Below are 20519 nucleotides of genomic sequence, written 5' to 3' on the forward strand. Positions count from 1 at the left end.
AATGCATACTAAAGCTCTATGTTTATACACTCCCTCTCCCATATTTTATGTTTTGATGTCACAATTTACGTCTTTTTACATTGTGTATCTATTAACAAATTATTGTAGTTATAGTTATTTTTAATAGTTTGTCTTTTAACCTTCATACTAGATTTATAAGTGATTTTTCCACAACCATTACAGCATTAGAGCATTCTAAATTTAACTGTATACTTACCTTTACCAGTGAGTTTTTCATGTGTTCCTATTACTAATTAGCATCCTTTTGTTCCAGCTTGAAGGACTTCCTTTAACATTTCTTCTAAGGCTAGTATATGGTGATGAACTCCTTCAGCTTTTGTTTGTCTGGAAAACTCTTTAGCTCTCCTTTAATTCTGAAGGACAACTTTGCCAGATAGAGTATTCTTGGTTGACAATTTTCTCTTTCAGCACTTTCATCCCATTCCCTTCTGGCCTGCAAATTTTGTGCTGAAAAATATGCTGATAATCTTATGGGGGTTCCCTTGTATTTAACAAGTTGTTTTTAGCTCACTGCTTTTAAGATTCTCTCCTTGTCTTTAACTTTTGACAATATAATTATAATGTGTCTTGGTGTGGGTCTCTTTGGATTTATCTTCTTTGGTCCGTTTTGGGCTTCCTGGATCTGAATGTCTGTTTCTTCTCCCAGGTAATGGCAGTTTTCAGCCATTATTTCCTTGAATAAGATTTCTGCCCATTTCTCTCTCTCTCCTCCTTTTGGGACCCCTTTAATGCATATTTGATCTTCTTGTTCGTGTCCCATAAATCCCTTAAATTATCTTCACTCTTTTCATTCTTTTTTTCTTTTTGTTCCTCTGATTTTATTAATTCCACTGCCCTGTCTTCGAGTTTGCTGATCCTTTCTTGTGTTTATCTAGTCTGCTGTTGAATCCCAGTATTGAATTTTTCAGTTTGATTATTGTATTTTTCATCTCTGTGATTTTTGTTTGGTACTTTTAAAATATTTTCTATGTCTTTGTTGAAATCTCCCTTTGTTCATGAATTGCCCGCCTGCCCTTAGTGAACATCTTTATGCCCATTGTTTTGAACTCTATCAGGTAAATTACTTGTCACTGTTTCATTAAGACCTGTTTCTGGAGATTTATCTTGTTCTTTTGTTGGGAACGTATTTCTCTACTTCTTCATTTTTTTTTTATTGTGTTGGTTTCTGTGAATTAGATAAAACAGCCACATCTCTCAGTCTTTAGAGAGTGGTCTCATGTAGGAGATGAACCTCATCAATCACTCTGGCCTGAGCTCCTGGTTGTCTCTCAAACCTTTGCAACCGTTGAAGCTACCTTTTTTTCATAGTGGCTCCCAGTAGTTGAGAGTGTGCCAAGACCCCTCAGTGTCCCAAAGGGGAGGATTGCAGTCAGCACTTAGATGCAGGCTTCTTAGAAGCCAGACCATCAGACAGCATCTGAGAAAGTATGTAGTTAAGCCCCTTCCAGGGAGAAACTGGCAGATGGGTGTTTTTGCCTGCTCCCTCTGTGCTGGGCCCAGGTGTATAGCAGCAGAGGTAGGAGTGAGAAGGGTGCTCCTGTGCCCAATAAGAACTGCTTGTTTGGTTGCTAGTCCTGTAGGACTCGTGAATGCAAGCCTCATTGCTAACACAGTCTGGCAGTCTGGGGGGCCCATCCCTCAGATGTTATACCACAAAAACTGGGGTGCCAGACATGTATACAAGATCTTTCCAGGGAGATACTGGCAACTTGCTTTTGTTGTTGGAGTGGGCTGGAGGAAGAAGGTGGGGTAGGTGTATGTTGGCTTCCTCAGTCTCTGGGGAGGATTCGAGGCAGGCCCTAGATCTGTGCTTATGTTAGAAGCCTGACCCTCAAGCAGCAGCTTGTAAAGTATGCATATAAACCATTGTAAGGGAAAGATTGGAAAATGGACATTTTTCCTACTCCCTCCGTGCTGAGTTCTGCAGTGACAGCTGTGGCGAGTGCTGGTGTGCCTATTGGGAACTGCTTTTTTTGTTTGCTATGTGCTCTTGTGGTTTTATGGACACAAGCCCCATTGGCTTTCAAAACTAGGTTTTTGGGGGGCCCATCTCTCGGGTTTAAGTCTTAAAAGTTGGGGTGTTAGATTTGAGGTCCAGACCCTTTACTTCTCAGGGAGAAGCTGGGAGTTGGGGGTTCCCTCCTGATTGTGTGGCACTGTACCAGGGGTTTGGTTTACGGCAAGAGTGTGTCTCAGCCTTTCCTACCTGTTTTGGTGTGAATGTTTTCTCATTTGCCAAATGTGCAGGAGTTGCTCAGCTAGTTTTCGCATCGCTTTCAGAAGGAATTGCTCTGTGTGTAGCTGTACCTTCCATGCAGCCGTGGGAGGAAGGGAGCTCAGGAGCCTTCTATGTTCCCATCTTGGTCAACTTTACTGCAAGATTTAAGTTTTTTTAATCCTCCATATTCCAACTCAGTTGTGCTGTGTGGTGTGCTAACAACATGTTTGCTGGTGCCTGAATAAATAGTTGGATGTTTTGTATATACCTTCCACTTGTACGGAATAATTTTTCTTGTAGCTTAACTGTTTCCCTTTTTTTCTTTATCATTACAGAAACCACATCATAAAACCTCAGGGTTTGAAAGGGCCTTAAAGTTTCTCACCTGAAATCTGAGAATTTGTAGCCTCACAAAAAAACTGCATAGGAAATATATACCTGTATCAAATCATCACATTATATCTTAAACTTATACAATGTTATATGTCAATTACATCTCAATAAAGCTGAAAAAAAACTGCATGGGAAAACAAAAACAGAGAAAGAATATGATGTGCTCAGTGTTAGAGAATAAAATAATTTATGTAAATAATATTAAGGTCACAAATAACACGTTGTAAAATCTTGCTTGTAAAAATCTTGGTTGATCTGCTAAGGAAAGAAAACATGTTCTCTCTAGAGATCTTTAAAAGCTTTACTGAGCTTTTGACGCCTTTAAAATGTTAAAAAGGAAAGTTAAACCCACATGTGTTTTGGTTGTGTAGATTTGTATTCCTTTGGCCCCCCAACTTGTCAGTTGTGCTGTGCTCAGCTGTTCCAGCAGTTCATGGTTCCTTATAGCACTTGGCCAGAAAAAACTAGTCTTTCAGCCGTAGGGGACCAAGGTTATGACCTGGACCGTCTGAGGGATCACAATATGTGTGGGCCCCAGAATGTCCTGATCTCAACCCAACTTTGAAATTGAGTTGCACATTGTTCAGCAGTTATTTGAGTTAATAAGCTGCTCTTTTAAAACATGGCTAAAAACATTTAAACTCACAAGTTTAAATGTACTAGACGTTTGTTCCTTAGTAAGAGTGATTTGACTCCTGTTATCTCATTTCTCTATTATATCAAGATGAACTTCAATAAAAGGTAGAAGGTTTTGAGACATCAATAAGGAGGAACAGGAGGGAGGGACTTGGAGCAGGTGGGAGGAGCTAGAAAGGCAAGGTAGGGAAGAGAGAGGCTTATGTGCTGGAAAGTGCCAAGGGAAGCTTTACCTGGTCAGCACTGTTGTGCCTGGGGCCTCAATGGCAGCAGCTTCACTAGCTTGATGACCTGAGCCTTGTCCTAATTTACTTGTGTCTGTCTGCCTCTGAGAGAACTAGAAGAGAAGCTGATAACCTCCAGTAAACCAAGCCACACACCAAGGGAACTAAACCAAAGGAGGACAAAAAAATAGAAGTAAAATGGGTTGGAATTATAGCATGTCAGCATTGAGAGAGAGTGTCGGGGTCATCTAAGTTTATCTAGGTTCCTCTGCCCCGCCCTCCCCTCCCCCCATCAAGGTGCAGAAACCAAGGCACTTAGAGACCATGTGCCCCAGCCTTGGTCACATGGCTAGTGGGTGTCATGTCTAGAATTCTGGTCTCTTGAGTCACAGGCAGGCTCTTTATCCCCCAGAGAAATAGCCTGTCTATGTGCACTTGAGTACATCATGTTTTGGGGTCAAAGGTCAAACTCCAACACTGTGTAGTAGACCTGCTGCAGTAGATATGGGGGAAGGAGAAGCCTACTTTAAATTGCTTTAAGCCGGTTATTTATGCAAAAGTAATGGCTTTTTTCTTTAACTTTCTAGTGAACTACTGCAGCCTGAGCTGTCGTTTGTCATTATGCAGTAATTCAGGAACTAACTCAAGAGTCTTCTTCCTTTGTTTTTTTAAGTGGCTGCTCCTAGAGAGTCATACCATATATTTCTGGATGGGAAGGCTTGTTAATTAACCCTAATTTAATTTATAAATTTGATGCAATTGTAGTCCCAGGGGAATTTTTTTTTAACTTGACAGAGATGTTCTAAAGATTAATCTGGAAGTCTGAGCAAGCAAGAATTAATAAGAACAAGTTAACGAGAAAACTTGAACTACCAGATACCAGCATACAGTCATGTGCCGCATAATGCCATTTCGGTCAACGATGGACCACATATATGATGATGGTCCCATAAGATTAGTACCATATAGCCTAGGTGTGTAGTAGGCTGTACCATCTAGGTTGTGTAAGTACACTCTGTGTTGGTTGCACAATGACCAAATTGCCTAATGATGTGTTTATCAGAACGTGTCCCTGTCATTAAGCAACGTATGACTATTGTAAAGCCACAGTCATGCAAACAATATATTATAGGCATGAGAATAGAAATTGATGATGCAGCAGAGATAGTGAAAAAAAGAATCACCATATTCATAAGAATTTAAGTATGCGTCATTGAGGGAAAGGATGGAATAGTCAATAAATGATGTGGGAACAACTCAACTATTTGGGGAGAAGTAGTCAGGGTCTTAGCTCATGCCATATACCAAAATACAATTTAGATTGATTAAAAAACAAAAATGTAAATAAAAAAAGTCAAAAACCTAAAAAATATGTCTATAAATCTTTCTAAACATAACACTAAAAGTCAGAAACTTAAAGCCTTTTAGCATGTGACCATTTAAATATTAAACCTTTGAAATAAAACAAACAAACCTAAATCTTTTTTTAATAGGATTAGGTCTTAGATCTTTTAGAATTTATTAAAATATGGAATAAAGTTCTCCCTGGGTTCTTTTCAAACTCTAACTGGTCTTGGCAGGACAGTGCGGAAGAAGGGAGAGATGTGTGATGAGGGCAGGGAGGATGTTGAAAGGTGGAGTCAGATCTCCCCTGGCCTGGAGTTGCTGCCTCTCCTGACAGTGCCATTTTATTATAAGGGAGTTGAAAGCTATAAGGGAGTTGAAAGCTTCATGGGAAGGATCTGGCCAGGATACCCCAGTTGAATGTGCTTTATAAATGACAATGCAATTCATCCTAGGTAGTAGACTGCTGATGCCTGATGCAGTAGGATTTCTAGATGGGATTCTTTCTCAGGCATGTGCATCTCTCCAAATTGTTTTTTATTTTCTTTTATTTTGTCTTCCCCAGATTCTGTGGGAAAGCAGTAAAGTTTGTAAATAATGTTGTGTAGACTATTTTTATAGGAAAGCTTTCCTGGAAGTGCTCATTAGAAAGGGAAAGAAACCAGTAGTAATGTTTCTACAAGGGGACTCAGGGCAATTGAATGATTTCTCTTGAGTCTGGTTTAGGGGCTGGAGACAGAAATAAGAAGCAGTAGAATTGCTAGGTCAGAAGTCCTGTACATTTGGAATTTTAATAGGTGTTTCTAAACTGTCCTCCCTAGAGATGATACCCATATGTAGTTCTGTAATAATGTCAGCGAGTATTCTTCCCCACTCTTTGACCAACACACTGTGGCAAGCATTTGGATCTCTGTCAGTCTGATGGAGCATCTAGGTGAAATCATAATTTGCATTATGTGATCATGACTGAGGTTGAGCATTGATCCATCTGTTTTAAGAGTCCCCTGGATTTCCTTTTCTGGGAATCAGAGAGCATTTTAGAGCTGAAACACAACTTAGAGATGAGGTCCAACCCTTCAGCCTACAGATGAGGAACCTGTTTGACCACGATCACTTGGCTAGTCCATGACTAAAGCAGGACCAAACAGCAGGTCTCCTATTTATCTGCAAGCTCTCCCGGTGAGTGTAAGACAGGACCTGGTCTCTGGGGCAATCTGGGCTTGGCTCTAGAAATGGAAAGTCTGAAAATTACAGTGCCATGCCACAGCGCCTTGACTGTGAGGCCAAGTGCTTTACCCACCCTGAACTTCAGCTAGCTCCTCTGTAGAATGGAGTGAATATTAGCTTTAGCCAAGGTTTCAAGCATTAGGGTTTGTGTATACAAAGTAGCGGACACAAGCGGCCTCACAGCTGTTCTCCTCGGCCTCACAGCTGTTCTCCTCCTCCTCGTATTTGTGCATTTTGTTATCTGACTTCCCCATTCACATGTGAGCTCCAGGGGAGACTTAAACCAAAGTTGTTAAAAATATAAGTAAAGCACAGTAGAGTGCTGGAGAGAGCATCTATGTAGGGAAGGGCATGGTCTCTGGAGAGCCCCTGTGGTCCAGACTGTCACCCAGCCTGCATCCTTGACTGAGGTCTGGCTTTTTCCCCTGGCTTCGCTTATCCTTCTGAGATGTTTCATGTGTAAGACATCACACCCATACTGACTCCCCGGGATCTGAGTAGAAAGCTTACCCACTTTGTCACTCTCTGCTTTTTAGGGTTTGTCTTCTAGCAATTTCCCTTTTTCATATTATCCAAGAAACATGAAAAGACTCCAGATTGCAAAAGGAAAGACAGCATGTGTGCTGGCAGGTTGGGTCATGAGACCCACTCTCAAAGCAGGAAAGAGAAGTGGAAAGAGAGAAAGGAGGAGAATTACTGGAAACGTTATTTTCGGCACAGAGACCAGATGATCATCCCAGGTGTTCTTAGGACTGCCAGGAGTGGAGGTTTTCTTTACTGGGTGTTATTATTTCAGTGTTATTATTCATGATTATGTATTACTCACGGTTACTTCCTATATTTTGAAAGAGAATGAGATCAAACGCAGGGCTGGGTCCGAGGTCGGGGGCTGCCACAGCCTTCGCTTCCCAGCGGCCATGGAGGGCCCTCCTTCCTCTCCCGAGCTTGGAGCAGTCATTTGCATTGGCTTCCTGGACATCCCACCCAGGTGGAAGGGCTGGAGGGGCATCTTTAGTCCTTTCCTCGTCTCCTCTGGTTACCTACTCACCCTGCCATTGCCTGCCCAGGTCTTAGTTACATCAAGTGGCAATTCTAACAGCTCTGAAAAATGAACAAGGAAGTTTATTCTTGTGGGCCTCTGTGTTCTACTCTCACTTCTAGTGTTTCTCCAAGTGTGGCTCTCTGACCCTCTGGACACGATCTCCTGGATGCTTGCTGAAAATGCAGATGATTAGCCTCTCCTCGCCTGTAGACTTCCTGAATCAGAATCCCTGGGGTGGAACCCAGAAATACGCGTTTTCTTTTTTTTGTTTGTTTGTTTTGTGAGGAAGATCAACCCTGTGCTAACATCTGCCAATACTCCTCTTTTTTTGCTGAGGAAGACGGGCCCTGAGCTAACATCCGTGCCCATCTTCCTCCACTTTATGTGGGACGCCGCCACAGCATGGCTTGACAAGCGATGCATCAGGGCACACCCGGGATCCGAACCCCGGCCGCCAGCAGCAGAGCGCGCACACTTAACCACTATGCCACAGGGCCGGCCCGAAATATGCATTTTCAACAAGCAGTCCCAGGAGTACATTCCAGTTGGGAACCACTGTTAGTCCACACTAGTACCTTATTTCTTTTCCTTCTCTCTCCTGTTTCCCCTTTTCTTTTCTTTTCTCATTCCTCCTGACTCATGCTCGCCTGTTTGCTCCCTCCTTCCTCCTTCTTAATGCTGAGGGTTCAGACTAGCCTGTTGAACTGTTCTTTTAATATAATAACATTTAAGTCCTCTTAAACTCACCTAGGAGGGAAAAAAAGAAGTATATATTTCTTACTGCCTTGCTTGTCCCCATAAAAGACAGACAGATACAAAGCTATCCTCTCTGAGCACCAACTTTGGGAAGTGCATCATTCTTTTAAGTACACGGAGGCATCACGTTTACGACTACTCTTCCAGTATAGGAGATGGACCTTGGGGCTTAGAAATGTCCTTCTTTAGAGAAACATTACTGGCGTGCCGTCCCAGGGGAGCCAGCCACCACCAGCCTCAGAATCAAGACACTGGCCTGGGTACCCTTACTGGACGGCACAAGGTCTGGCACGGTGAAGGCATTTGGGGAAAATGGGGCCAATGGGACAAAGTAGTGGGGGAGGAAGTGGGGTGGCAAAGGGGAGGATCTACATGGAGTTTGGAGTAGGTGCCTCCAGGGTCCTGAACCTCTGCTTTTGTCTTCACAGCTGCTGGAGGAAGAAACCAAGATGAGTGCAGAGGTGAGTTCTTTAAAAGGACCAGTTTAAAGAATGCTTTTCTTGCAGTGTCCCTCATTTTTCCTTCACAGAGCGTCTTCTTTCCCTACGGAGCTTTCAGAACCATCGGCACAAACCTGAAAACATTTCCCCTCCAACCTGCCATGTGCATGTGGCTTAGGTGATAGGGGAAAACTAGGCCCCTCTGAGTTCTTATCTGTGTCTGTCCAGCTTCAGTTAGACTAGAATTTATCTGCTACAGTTAATCTTGGAGCAACCCTCAAGGGCTAGGGGTGGAGCGAGCAGCAAGGTGTGGGGGGTGCTGGGCCCAGAGCCCTGCTTTGTGTTATTCTGGGGACGCTTAGTTCTGCTTACTAGGACCTTTCTCTGCATTTTCTCCTTGGTGCTCTCACTTCCACTGCACTTGTTCTTTGATCCAATGAGATGTCTAGTCTCTTTGTCCTTGTGTTTTTTCCTGACTGACAGCCCCTTCCTGCTTTCACTCCCTTCCAAGTCCAGCCTCGACCCTGGAGTCCATCTCCTCAACTGCTGTTGTGCTGATGCCCCAACTCCTTTTCCTCTTGCCCTGTTGATCCACCGTGGCAGACTCAGAGTCTGTCCCCACAGGGTGGTGGTCTTGGGTGAGTGGCACAGCTTCGTGCTCTGTACAGCTGGCAAATGTTTCAAAAACCTCATGTGGGCACTCAGCACTGCCTGCCAGGCCCTCTCCGTAGCCCTGGGCAACTCTTTCTCCTTCCCCTGAACAGCCAGGTGCGGTCTTCATCACTTCTCCCAGCTTCCTCCTCACTCTTAGCATCTGGATCACCTTTTATTTTACAGAGAAAAACTGGAATCATCAGACATCATTTGTCTCAATTCGTGCCTCCCTATTTGTCTGTTCCTCTCGTCACAGTGGAAGGGATGTTTATTTGTGAGAGAGCTACAGGCTACGAGTATAGGAAAACCCAACATAATATGGTTTTTATCCTGGAATTCTAAATGGAGGGCAGGCTTCAGGGCTGGTTGATCCAGTGGCTCAGCAGTCTCATCAAGAATCCAGGATCTTGTCATTACTCTGCTTTTCATCCAAGTGTTGGCTTCATCCTAGAGGTAGTTCGCCTCTGGTTATAGGATGGCTGCCAGCAGCAGTTGGGGCTACATGCTTCCTCATTCACTTTGAGCAGGAGAAAGAGATGGCTTCCTGCTGTTCTCCCAGAAGAGTGGGAACCTCTTTTCTTGAAGCCGCACAGAATGCCTCCTTAGGTCTTATCGACCAGAATCAGGTCACATGCCCATTCCTGGACCAGTTACTGTGTCAGAGGAGTCAGGATTTTGCCACTTGGCTTAGACTAATGAGGCCCAGCCTGGAGCTGCTTCCTCCCCTACCCCTGGCTGGATACAGGAAGAGAGGGGTATGGACGTGGGGAAAGAACCCATCGCATCCAGTACAAGACGTTTCTGGTAAAAATGTTTCTCTCTCCATGCTCTGAGTTGCGGACTCTGCTGCCTCTTCAGGCCGTGCACTGCCTCCCTAATTGTCTCCTTTACCTGCTGCATTGTAGACCTCACTTCCACCAGCTCTTTCTCACAATACTCAAAATGCTTTAGTGTTTACTTTCTTCAGAACAAAACAACACATGACATCTTGTCGGAGTACTGTAATCCTATTTCTCTCATCCCCTTCAGAGGGATGCTTCTTGAAAGAGATGTCTGCAAGTAATTTCTCCATTTTCTCCTCTCTCTGAATCATTCTCAACCTGCTGCAGTCTGGCTTCTTTCCCTAACATTATACTGGAAATTCATCTTAAATAATAATATTTAAAAAATTTATTTTTGTATTAATGTAAATGTACATACATAGTATAAAACTCAAGAGCTACAAAATGGTAAACAGTCAAAAGTAGGTCTGGCTTCTGTTAACCACTTTCTGGTGCCTCTGGCCCCTTATCTGAAAGCCCCCATGACTCACTCTAGTTCTCAGGGCCTTGGACCTTCTGAAGAAAGAGTAGAACCTTTGCATTAATATTAAGCTTATACAACCTGGCCCAATAACAGTTCCATTAATCATAAGTTACCCCTTCTGCCTATAATTTTGATCTTTCCTTCTTTTATGGATTTTTCCTTTCAACCTTTAAAAAACATTCCCAGACCCAGAGTCCCCTCTCGCTGTTCCCCCTTCTCTGCCTTCACCACCTGTCATTTGTTGTCTGACCACCTTCTCACTCCCCTTTTGTTTCTAATCCCACTGCAGTCTGACTTGGTTTTCACTGTTCCACTAAAAACTTCTCAGATGAAGGTCACCAGTGGCCTCCATATTGCCAGATTTGGTGGAAACATTTTCCTTGAAGCATTTGACATTATTGACCATGTTCTTAAAATGTCCCCGTGACACCCCAGGGTTTCTGCCTGTTTCTCTGGTGATTTCTTCTCAGACTCCTTCCTAGGCTCCTCTTCTCCCTGCTCCTTAAAAGTTTGTTTCCCAGGGCACTTCTTGCCCCTCCCCACTGTCCTGGGGAGCTCATGTGATCCCACAGCTTTTATTATCAGTTGAATGTTTAGGAATGTCCCAGATGGTTCTGTTCAACTCAGATCCATACATCCAGAGGCCTGGACTACTCGTCTTCATTTAGAGGTTCCACAGGCACCCCAGGTCATTGTAACCCAAGCCAGACTTGCTGTTTTTTACCTGCCCCAAATATGCCTCTGCTTGTGGGGACCCCTCAGGGAATGGTACCTCTGCCGTCTATTCACCTGGCCCAGAAGCCTGACGTCCCTCTCCCTCCTTCCCTACACTCCATGCTGTAAATCTTGTTATTTCCTTGCTTTAATCAGTCACCAAAATTCATGCAACAGCACACTGTGCCGGACTCTAGACTTGGCTTTATGGCTCTAATGGTAAAAAACATAGGTATGGAACTTGTACTTATGGAACTCACTGATAAGTGAGACCATAATATCTTTCCAATCTGTCTGTGTATTTCTTTACTTTCTGCTTCCTCATCACTTGCTCTCTTTCCTAATTCTGCACTGACTCTCCTGCACTTTACTTACCCTCCTCTAGGTCATTGTCTTTCCCTTTTAGGGGCAGAGGAGGAGACCTCAGAGGGTACTCAGCCTGGTTCATGACATGTTGTCTTGGTTGGTCTGGGCAAGGCACCTCTCTTGTATTTATTTTCTTATTCTTTTTTGTCTCCATCGCCATTCTCACCCTTCCAGAGATAGCAGTTCTCATGTACTAAATGTTTACCTTTTTGTTTGCATTATTCATGAAAATATGTTATTGTTTTTATACAGATACCTTTTACACTTACATACAGTAAAATTGACTCTTTTTTTTCGGTGTACGGTTCTGTGATTAAAGCATGTGCATCAGTTTGGGGAACCATCACCACAATCAGGATTCAGACCCTCATTCCAAAACATTCCCTTCTGTTGCCCCTTTGTTGTCACACCTCTCCCACCCCGAACCCCTGGCAACCATTGTGTGCTATGCTTTTAATTTAAATAATTGTATTGTGTTACAATGTATACCTTGTTCTCTTATTTTGTCCGCTCAGCACTATGTTTTCAAGATACAACATACAGTTAATCTGCTGCATGGTCCCCTGTGATGTGCATCCATTTAATCCCAACGAATCACCTGTGAGCAGGATGCTGTTATTACCTCTGTTTTGTAGATGAGGAAAATGAGGGTTAAGTAAATTGCTCTAAGCCACAAGGTATTAGGGACAGAACTGGGATTCAAGCCCTGATGTTTCTGGCTCCATGAATGCTTTTCTTCTTATCTATATTCAGCTAATCCTATCCATCCAGTTCAAATGTCATTCTGCTGCATGAAAAGTTTCTCAGAGCTGTCTCTCTGGAAGTGATACCTCCCTCTTGTGAATTCCTATTGCCCTTTATTCATCTCTTTTTCCCCACCTTCCCTCCTTTGACTTCGAGTATAGCTATCTGTGAGCCTCGTTCATCTTAGTGTCCCCACGGCCTCTGGCATCCGCGCTAGATAGGGTGATTCAGAGACCGTTTAGTAATCTTGTAATGCAATCCAGAGCAGGGGTGGGTCACTGCAAACGTAGAGGAAGGATGTCACAGGACAGAAATTCTTCAAGGAAAGCTTCCTGTGGCTCAGGCTGGCTGGGGGGAAATGTGGAGAAGGATCATCAGCTGCAACCAGCCCTTTGATCTCAGAGGGTGTTTGTTGAATGCGTTTCAAGTTGGGTGCCTGTTAGAATTTGTGGAGCCACTGGCCTTTGCCCCAAAGTTCAGAGCACAGCCAGTCAGGTGAGACAAACAGTGGGAGTCTAGCACAGAACATGACCATCCAGGTCAGGGGCAGACAGCCCGGGCGAAATGCCCGGTTCGCATTTCTTCTTGGGACTGGAGCTTGGAGGAGAGGATGGCTCACAGCTCAAGATATTGGAGTCTTCAGCATGAAGGTGGTCATGGAAACCTTGAGAATGAGGGACTATGGGAAAGAGAAAAGAGCAGAGGGACGAGGATCAAGCATTGGGACATATGCACACCTAGGGGGCAGGATGAAGAAGGAAAGTGGTGAGTGTGAAAAGAAAACCTCAGCCTGAGGTGAGAGAAGACAAGACAGGAGTGGATTTAAGGAAGGTCCAGTTAAGTTTCAAACATGTCTGAGGTCCAGAAGAATGCAGCTGAGGAAAAGCCCTTGAATTTGGCAGTGAGGTCTTAGGTGGCCTGTGGTAAAGCAGAGAGGTGCAGTAGTGAGAACCAGATTACAGCTAGGCGGGAAAGGGTGAGTGGAGGCAGCATTCGTAGCCTGAGGTGTGAGGAGTCAGATGATTTGGGGGCACTGGACAGGGCACGGTCAGGGGCAAAGGGGGCGAGAGGTGGGGCAGCAGAGGATGCGGGACACTGTAGAGGGAGCTCTAGGAAGGAGGATTGGAGTAAGCCCAAGGCTTGGCACACGGTAGAGTTCTCTGCTCTGAGCATCCCTCAAATATTTATATCTATTTTAAGTATTTGTATTTTGGATGACCAGTATATTCACATGATTCAACATTTTAAAGGATTTAAGAAAAAAAGATTTACCCTGAGAAGTCTTCTTTCCTCCCAGCTACTCTGTTGTTCATGCTTCCAGGTAACCAGTGTGACTGATTTCTTGGCTGTCCTTTCAGAGAGATTCTAAACATATATGACAAATATTTTTTCCTTTAGCTGCCCCTCTCCTTTTTTTGCACATAGTGTAGCATACAACTTACACTGGTCTGTATTTTGCTTTTCTCACCTAATAATATATCTTGGAGATTAGTCCTTTTCAATACATAAAGAACTTCCTTGTTCTTTTTGGTAGCTGTGTAATATTCCATTTTAGGGGTATACCATAACTGCCTGCTATTAACAATGTATACGTTATTTTCAGTCTTTTGCTGTTACAGGCAGGGCTGCAGTAAACCTAAGTCATTTCACTTGTGTAGCCCTTTAGGATACCTTCTTAGAAATGGATTTACCAAAGCAAAGAGGATTTGCATGATAAATATTTCCAAGTTGCTTTCCACAGAGGTTGCCTACTTTTCTCTCTGTCTTGCAACGTATGAATATGTCTGTTTTCCCACGCCAACCAATGTGTTGTCAACTTTTTGATCCTTGTAAACAATGGGTGAAAAACATGAGGTTGTTTCTCCTGACTATTCAGAGTCTCCTTTTCCCTCCTAGAGTGATGTTCCAGCACCTGCCCTCGTGCCTCACACCTTGAAGTTCTTCTGCAATGATTTTACATTTTCTTCTACCCTCTTCATCTCAAAACAATTTTTTCTAAGTTGGCAGAGCATGTTCTCTTAATCCTAACTTTCTCTGGATTTCCTTATCACATCTAGAGCTCCAGACACCAGCTTCTCTGAGTCTCAGAGGGAGAGCAAGCTTAATCTGTGACTGTGATTTGGTCCTAAATTAGTTTTTGAGTCACTCTGCTGTCCCTTGTATGTGTCCTTTTTCTGCTCTCTTGAAACTGCTCCTGTTCCTTTGTACCTTTACAGGGCTGTATGTATCGTGGCATCTTACCGAAGGTTCAAGACAGCAGAGCACGGCAAACAACTGAAAGTGGAATTTTAGACATCTCGACTTTTGGAAATCTCAAAGTCCATTGCCCACCCCTCCACGGGGCATGTCTCACTGTCTCCTTTCCCTGCATACTTCAGCCTGCTCGTAATCGGTGTGCACTTTCCCCTTTCTGCTCTTCTTCATTCCTCTTCCCTCTGCTTTCTGCTAGTTTCCACCCCCAAAGTTTTTGCCACCACTACGGAGCGGTTTAGCCATCTCTTTGATCTATTTAATCTCGTTATATTTTGGGATTTTCCAGTTATCTTTCTGTTATTGGTTAATTCCATTGTGGTCTCAGAGAAGACATTGTATAATTTCTGTTCTTTTAAGTTTAAAGTGTATTTTATGGCTCAGGATGTGGTGTGAATGTTCCGCGTGAGCTTGAGAAGAATGCGTGTTCTGCTGTTGTTGGATGAAGTAGTCTATAGATGTCAGTTACATCCAGTTAACTGATGGTGTTGTTGAGTTCAACTGTGTCCTTACTGATTTTCTGCCTGCTGGATCTGTCCATTTCTGATGGAGGGGTTGAAGTCACCAGCTATGATATGCAGTTCTGTTGGGTTTTTGCCTCACGTAGTATAATGCTCTGTTGTTAGGTGTGTACATGTTAAGGATTATGTAATGCCTTCCCTGAAATTGATAGAGCTACTCCTGTTTTCTTTTGATTAGTGGTAGCTTGGTACATTTATCTCCATCTGTTTACTTTTAATCTATATGTGTCGTTATGTTTAAAGTGGGTTTTTTGTAGACAACATATAGTTGGGTCTTGTTTTTTGATCCATTCTGACAATCTCTCTTTTAATTGATGCGTTTAGACTGTTAACGTTCAAAGTGATTATTGATATAGTTGGAATAATATTTGTTACTATTTTCTATTTGTTGCCCTTGTTCTTTGTTCCTGTTTTTGTCTTCCACTCTTTTTCTGCCATTTGTGGGTTTTGTTTGTTTGGTTTTTGGTGAAGAAGATTGGCCCTGAGCTAAGATCCATTTCCAATCCTCCTCTTTTTGCTGAGGAAGATTAGCCCTGAGCTAACGTCTGTGCCCATCTTCGTCTATTTTTATGTATGGCGCCACAGCATGAGCGTGCGTCTCATTGTGCACTTGATGAGCAGTGCATAGGTCCACGCCTGGGGTCCGAACCTGAGAACCCAGGGCCACCGAAGCAGAGCATGCAAGGTTAACCATTACACCACTGGGCTGGACCCCACCGTTTGTGATTTTAATTGAGCATTGTATATGATTCCATTTTCTCTCTTTTCTTAGCATATTGGTTTTGTTTTGTTTTTTTTACTTTTTTTAATGGTTGCCCTAGAGTTTGCAATATACATTTATAGCTAATCCAAGTGCACTTTCAAATAACAACTATACCACTTCACAGGTAGTATGAGTACCATAAAATAACAAAATAATCCTATTCCTTCCTCTTGTCCTTTGTATCATCGCTGTCATTTATTTCACTTATAAGCATACATAAGCATATAAATACGTACATAAGATATATACATAATATTACGTAATTGAGTACTTTGCTGTTATTATTTTGAACAAATTGTTATCTGTTAGATCAATTAAGTGTAAGAAAAGTAAAGTTTTTATGTTACCCTCACTTAATCCTTCCTTGACGCTCTTCCTTCCTTTATATAGATCTGATTTCCTGACCTATATTATTTTCCTTCTCTCTAAAGAAATTATTTTAACATTTCTTGCAGGGCATGTCTGCTGGCAACAAATTCCCTCAGGTTTTTGTTTGTCTGAGAACTCTAGTTCTCCTTCGCTTTTGAACGATAAGTTCTCAGGGTGTAGAATTCTAGGTTGGCAGTTTTTTTCTCTCAACACTTTAAATCTGTCAACTTAGAAAAAAAGAGGCAACTGCAAAACAAAAAAAGAGCGTTTGTTTGGGGGTCTTAGAATTGCAATTCAGGGAACACAGGCTTCAGCAGCAGCCAGGGAAGTGTCCCCCTGAGGAGTGAAGGTTAGGAGTTTTTATCAGCAAAAAGGAGAGCCCAGAGCATTTACTCAGTTGTTTGTTAGGGAGGGTCAATTTATGTCACAGTTCATTGGTTACTCAAGGACATCTTGTTGCTTGCAGAAAAAGTATATTTTTGCACAGTCCTTCAGAAAGTCTTTTCTCAGCAAATAACTCCGTTTTGGCAAGTCAGCAAGGTCAGCACAGTTTCATGTTTTTAACAAGATGGGGTCCAGGGTACAAAGTGGATTCACTGTTGTCATCAGTTTCACATTTCTCTTCTTGCTTGTGTGGTTTCTGTGGAGAAGTAGGATGTAATTCTTATTTTGGTTCCTCTATAGGTAAGGTGTTTTTTCCTCTGACTTCCTTCAGGATGTTTTCCTTTATCTTTAATTTTCTGTAATTTGAAGAACGTAGGCCTAAGTATCGTTGTCTGGGGGCATTTATTCTGCTTGGTGTTCTCTGAACTTCCTGGACCTGTGGTTTGGTGTCTGACATTAATTTGGGGAAATTCTCAGTCATTATCATTTCAAATATTTCTTCTGTTCTTTTCTCTCTTTCTTCTCCTTCTGGCATTCCCATTACATACATTACATCTTTTGTAGTTGTCCCACAGTCCTTGGATATTCTGTTCTGTTTTTTTCAGTCTTTGTTCTTTTTGCTTTTCAGTTTTGGAGGTATCGTCAAGCTCCAAGATTCTTTCCTCAGCTGTGTCCAGTCTACTAATAAGTCCATGAAAGATTTTGTTCATTTGTGTTACATGTTTCTGATCTATAGCATTTCTTTTTGGTTCTTTCTTAGGATTCCATCTCTCTGCTTACATTGCCCATCTGTTCTTGCATGCTGTCTGCTTTATCCGTTAGACCCTTAGCATATTAATCATAGTTGTTTTCAATTCCGAGTCTGGTAATTCCAACATCCCTGCCATGTCTGGTTCTGATGCTTGCTCTGTCTCTTCAAATTCTGTTTTTTTTGCCTTTTGGTATGTCTTGTCATTTTTATTGATAGGCAGACATGAGGTACTGTGTAAAAGGAACTGCAGTAAATAGGCCATTAGTGATGTGGTGTGCGGTGTAGGAGAGGGGAAGCGTTCTGTAGTCCAGTGATTAGGTCTCCGTCTCTCAGTGAGCCTGTGCCTCTGGATTATGAACTTCACAAGTGCTTTTTTTTTTTTTGGTTTTTTTTCCCCCATCCTTAGGTGGGAGAGGATGGCGAGAGTGGGCTAGAGTTGGGTATTTCCTTTCTCTGAGGTCAGTTAGGCTCTGATAATACTCCAGCAGGTTAGGCTCTACTTAACTAGTTTCCCCTGAGGGCAGGCCTTGTTAAGAACATTTCTGGCATATTTCACAAAGACTCTTTTCCCTCTCCCCTTGCTGGAAGCAAGAGGGGAAATTTCTCCAATATTTACTGTGGGAACTGGTCAAGCTCCTGGAGGTAAATCTCACAGAATTGAGGGATCCCCTCGCCGCCCCGTGACTGGGTCCCTGGAGTGTTGAACTCGCAGAATTGTCCACACTGAACCCCCAGCAGTTCATCAGTTACGGTTCAGGCTTTCCCACTGCGGCACTGGTTCTTGAGGTGGTTTTCGCTCATGAGTCTTCTTTCCAGTAAGTTGTTATTCTCTGTATTCTCTGTCTCTCCAGTCTTGGGGCAGCACTTTGCCCTGTGTCCTCACCTCTCAAGGATTCTGGAAGAGTTGTTGATTTTTCAGTCTGTTAGGTTTTTACTTATTGTGAGGATGGCTCCTTACGTGTAGAATGAAAAACCAGAAGTCCTCATCTCTTTGAAGTGCAGTTTCCTTTCAGAACATGCTGAAGAGGTCTCATGTAAAATGTAGAGAGGCTCAGGAAAAATGGTCTAGCAAGTCCTTTTCCTCAAAAATAAAGCTATTTCCCAGTTGAATAGAAACTCAACTGTTAAGATATCAGTGTTTCCACCCATACTTTGTCCCTGTGTGTCAGTTTTGCAAGGGAATGTTGCCTAAACCAAACTCGAAAGCACTTCATCATTCAGTCTGACACTGTGTGAACCAGGTTTTATATGCAAGTTTGTATCAACTACCGAAATGGAAAAAAGCAATTTGGCTTATTACAGATAATGGAGCTGTTTCTTAACCTTGTGACTCTTTTGAAGCTAGAAGCTTATGTTCCTGGTTGTTATCTGGATTGTAGCAGTTCAATAGTTAATCTTAGAAATGCAGTGACTATTTAACCTAATAAGGAGATTGCTTGTCTCCTTTTCTTGGTTAAAGAACAAACAAATATTTGATCAGGGATGTGTGTTTTGGCTGTACAGATTTCTCTAATGACTATCTTGTTGCTTTTTGGTACATGAGACTCAAAAAATAAAAATAAAAAACTATCCTTGTCACTCAAAAGGCACTAAGTAGGCTGAATTGCCTGTTGTCACTTGGGCCTTGTGGCCCTCCTTCCCACACTGTCCCGGACTCAGAAGAGACGCCTGGAAATACCCTTCCCAGAGCTCTCTTTTAGGTGTGAAGTGGCCAGTTAGGGGCACTCTCAGGAGTCTTGGAAGACTGAAGACAGAGGGCTGTTTCTCCCAGGGCCCAGCTGCAGTCAGATATGCCAGTCAAGGCTGGTGTGAGCCAAGTCTGGAGACACTTCCCAGACTTCTTGGCTTCCAGGAAACCCCTCAGTAATGCTGGAGAAGCAGGCAGGAGCCAAGTCGTGGAAGGCCTCATATGTTTGATCAAGAACTTGCACTTGGATGTTTTTCTTTTTTAGTTGGAATCTTAGTCAGTTTGAGCTGCTGTAAGGAAGTACCACAGACCGGGTGGCTTGTAAACAACAGAAATTTGTTTCTGACAGTTCTGGAGTCTGGAAGTCCAAGATCAGGCCGCCAGTGTGGTCGGGTTCTGGTGGAGCCCTCTTCTGGGTTTCAGACAGCTGACTTCTCACTGTGTCCTCACACAGGCAGAGGGGAGAGAGAGGAAGCAGGCTCTTGTGACTCTTATGGGACACTAACCCCCTTCATGAGTGCTCCTACCTAGTGACCTCATCTAATCCTAATCACCTCCCAAAGGCCCCACCTCCTAATACTGTCATATTGTGGGAAAGGGTTTCAACCTTCAGTTCTTTCAGTATGAATTCTGGGGGGACCCAAACATTCAGTCCATAACAGTTGGGAAAATGGTGGGCTTTAATCAGGGGAGGGAGGGACTTAGTCAGTTTTCCTCTTAAGCACCTGGTCTAGCAGGTGTGTGGACGACCCGTGGGCAGGGTGAGATTAGAAGCAGTGAAACTAGTTGGTTATTTATTACATCCTCAGACAGGAGGCAAGGAAGTCCTGGGCCAAGACGAGAGCAGTAGACACAGTAAGAGGGGCAGGATCAGTGGGAAATGGCGATGACCAGATAGCAGAGGTGAAGCAAAGGTGAGAGTCTATGCTCAGAGACATCCAGGAACCGGGTTTAAGGGATGTGTAGAGATAATTCTTATCAGTTTGTATTATAGTGAGTTGCTGTATAGCTTTAAAAGATTAACTTGATTTTTCCGTCCAGTGCCAGCAGTGTACCTCAATACTCCGTGAACTACCACGGGAGAATGGGAGTGAAGTTGGCTGGAAAGCCTCAGTGAGGAGCCTGAGGGGGTGACAGCTCATGGTTGCCCATTTGCTGTTCTGCCAGCATCTCACTGAGCAGCTGTGGCCTCTGAAGACTCCCAGCTCTATGAGGGTCGCATGTCCACTGGAGGAGGGGTCCAGGGAGGGCCGGCTACCAGACCAGGGGCTGGGTATGGCTTAAAGAGGAAATATCTCAGGGCCGGCCTGGTGGTGCAAGCAGTTAAGTGCGCGCGCTCCGCTGCGGCGGCCCGGGGTTCGCGGGTTCGGATCCCAGGCGCGCACCGACTCACCGCTTGGCAAGCCATGCTGTGGCGGCGTCCCATATAAAGTGGAGGAAGATGAGCAGGGATGTTAGCCCAGGGCCAGTCTTCCTCAGCAAAAAGAGGAGGATTGGCAGATGTTAGCTCAGGGCCGATCTTCCTCACCAAAAAAAAAAAAAAGAGGAACTCTCTCGTCATGGGAGAGGTGGCAGTAGAAGTGGAGAGCCAAATGCGAGGAGCCTTTTCCGTGGGTGACACAGTCAGGGCCCCTGTAGGAATATGTTTTGGGCGGAGCTGACTTCTCTCCAAGCCGCGTTTCAGGGAGTGTCTCCTCTCACGCTCACATC

At 43.6% G+C, this 20519-nt stretch overlaps 1 protein-coding gene across 1 annotated transcript in view; it reads left to right on the forward strand.

Annotated features, from left to right (window-relative positions):
- Nucleotides 1-20519, forward strand: part of BLVRA (biliverdin reductase A) — a 93258-nt gene that overhangs the window by 40599 nt on the left and 32140 nt on the right. Inside the window, exon 4 of the mRNA XM_058534683.1 lies at nt 8290-8322. Within this exon, the coding sequence (XP_058390666.1) occupies nt 8290-8322 (33 nt within the window). The remainder of the gene's footprint in view (nt 1-8289; nt 8323-20519) is intronic.

Source organism: Diceros bicornis, chromosome 41 (genome assembly GCF_020826845.1).
Source record: "Diceros bicornis minor isolate mBicDic1 chromosome 41, mDicBic1.mat.cur, whole genome shotgun sequence".
In the NCBI taxonomy this organism is placed as follows: domain Eukaryota; kingdom Metazoa; phylum Chordata; class Mammalia; order Perissodactyla; family Rhinocerotidae; genus Diceros; species Diceros bicornis.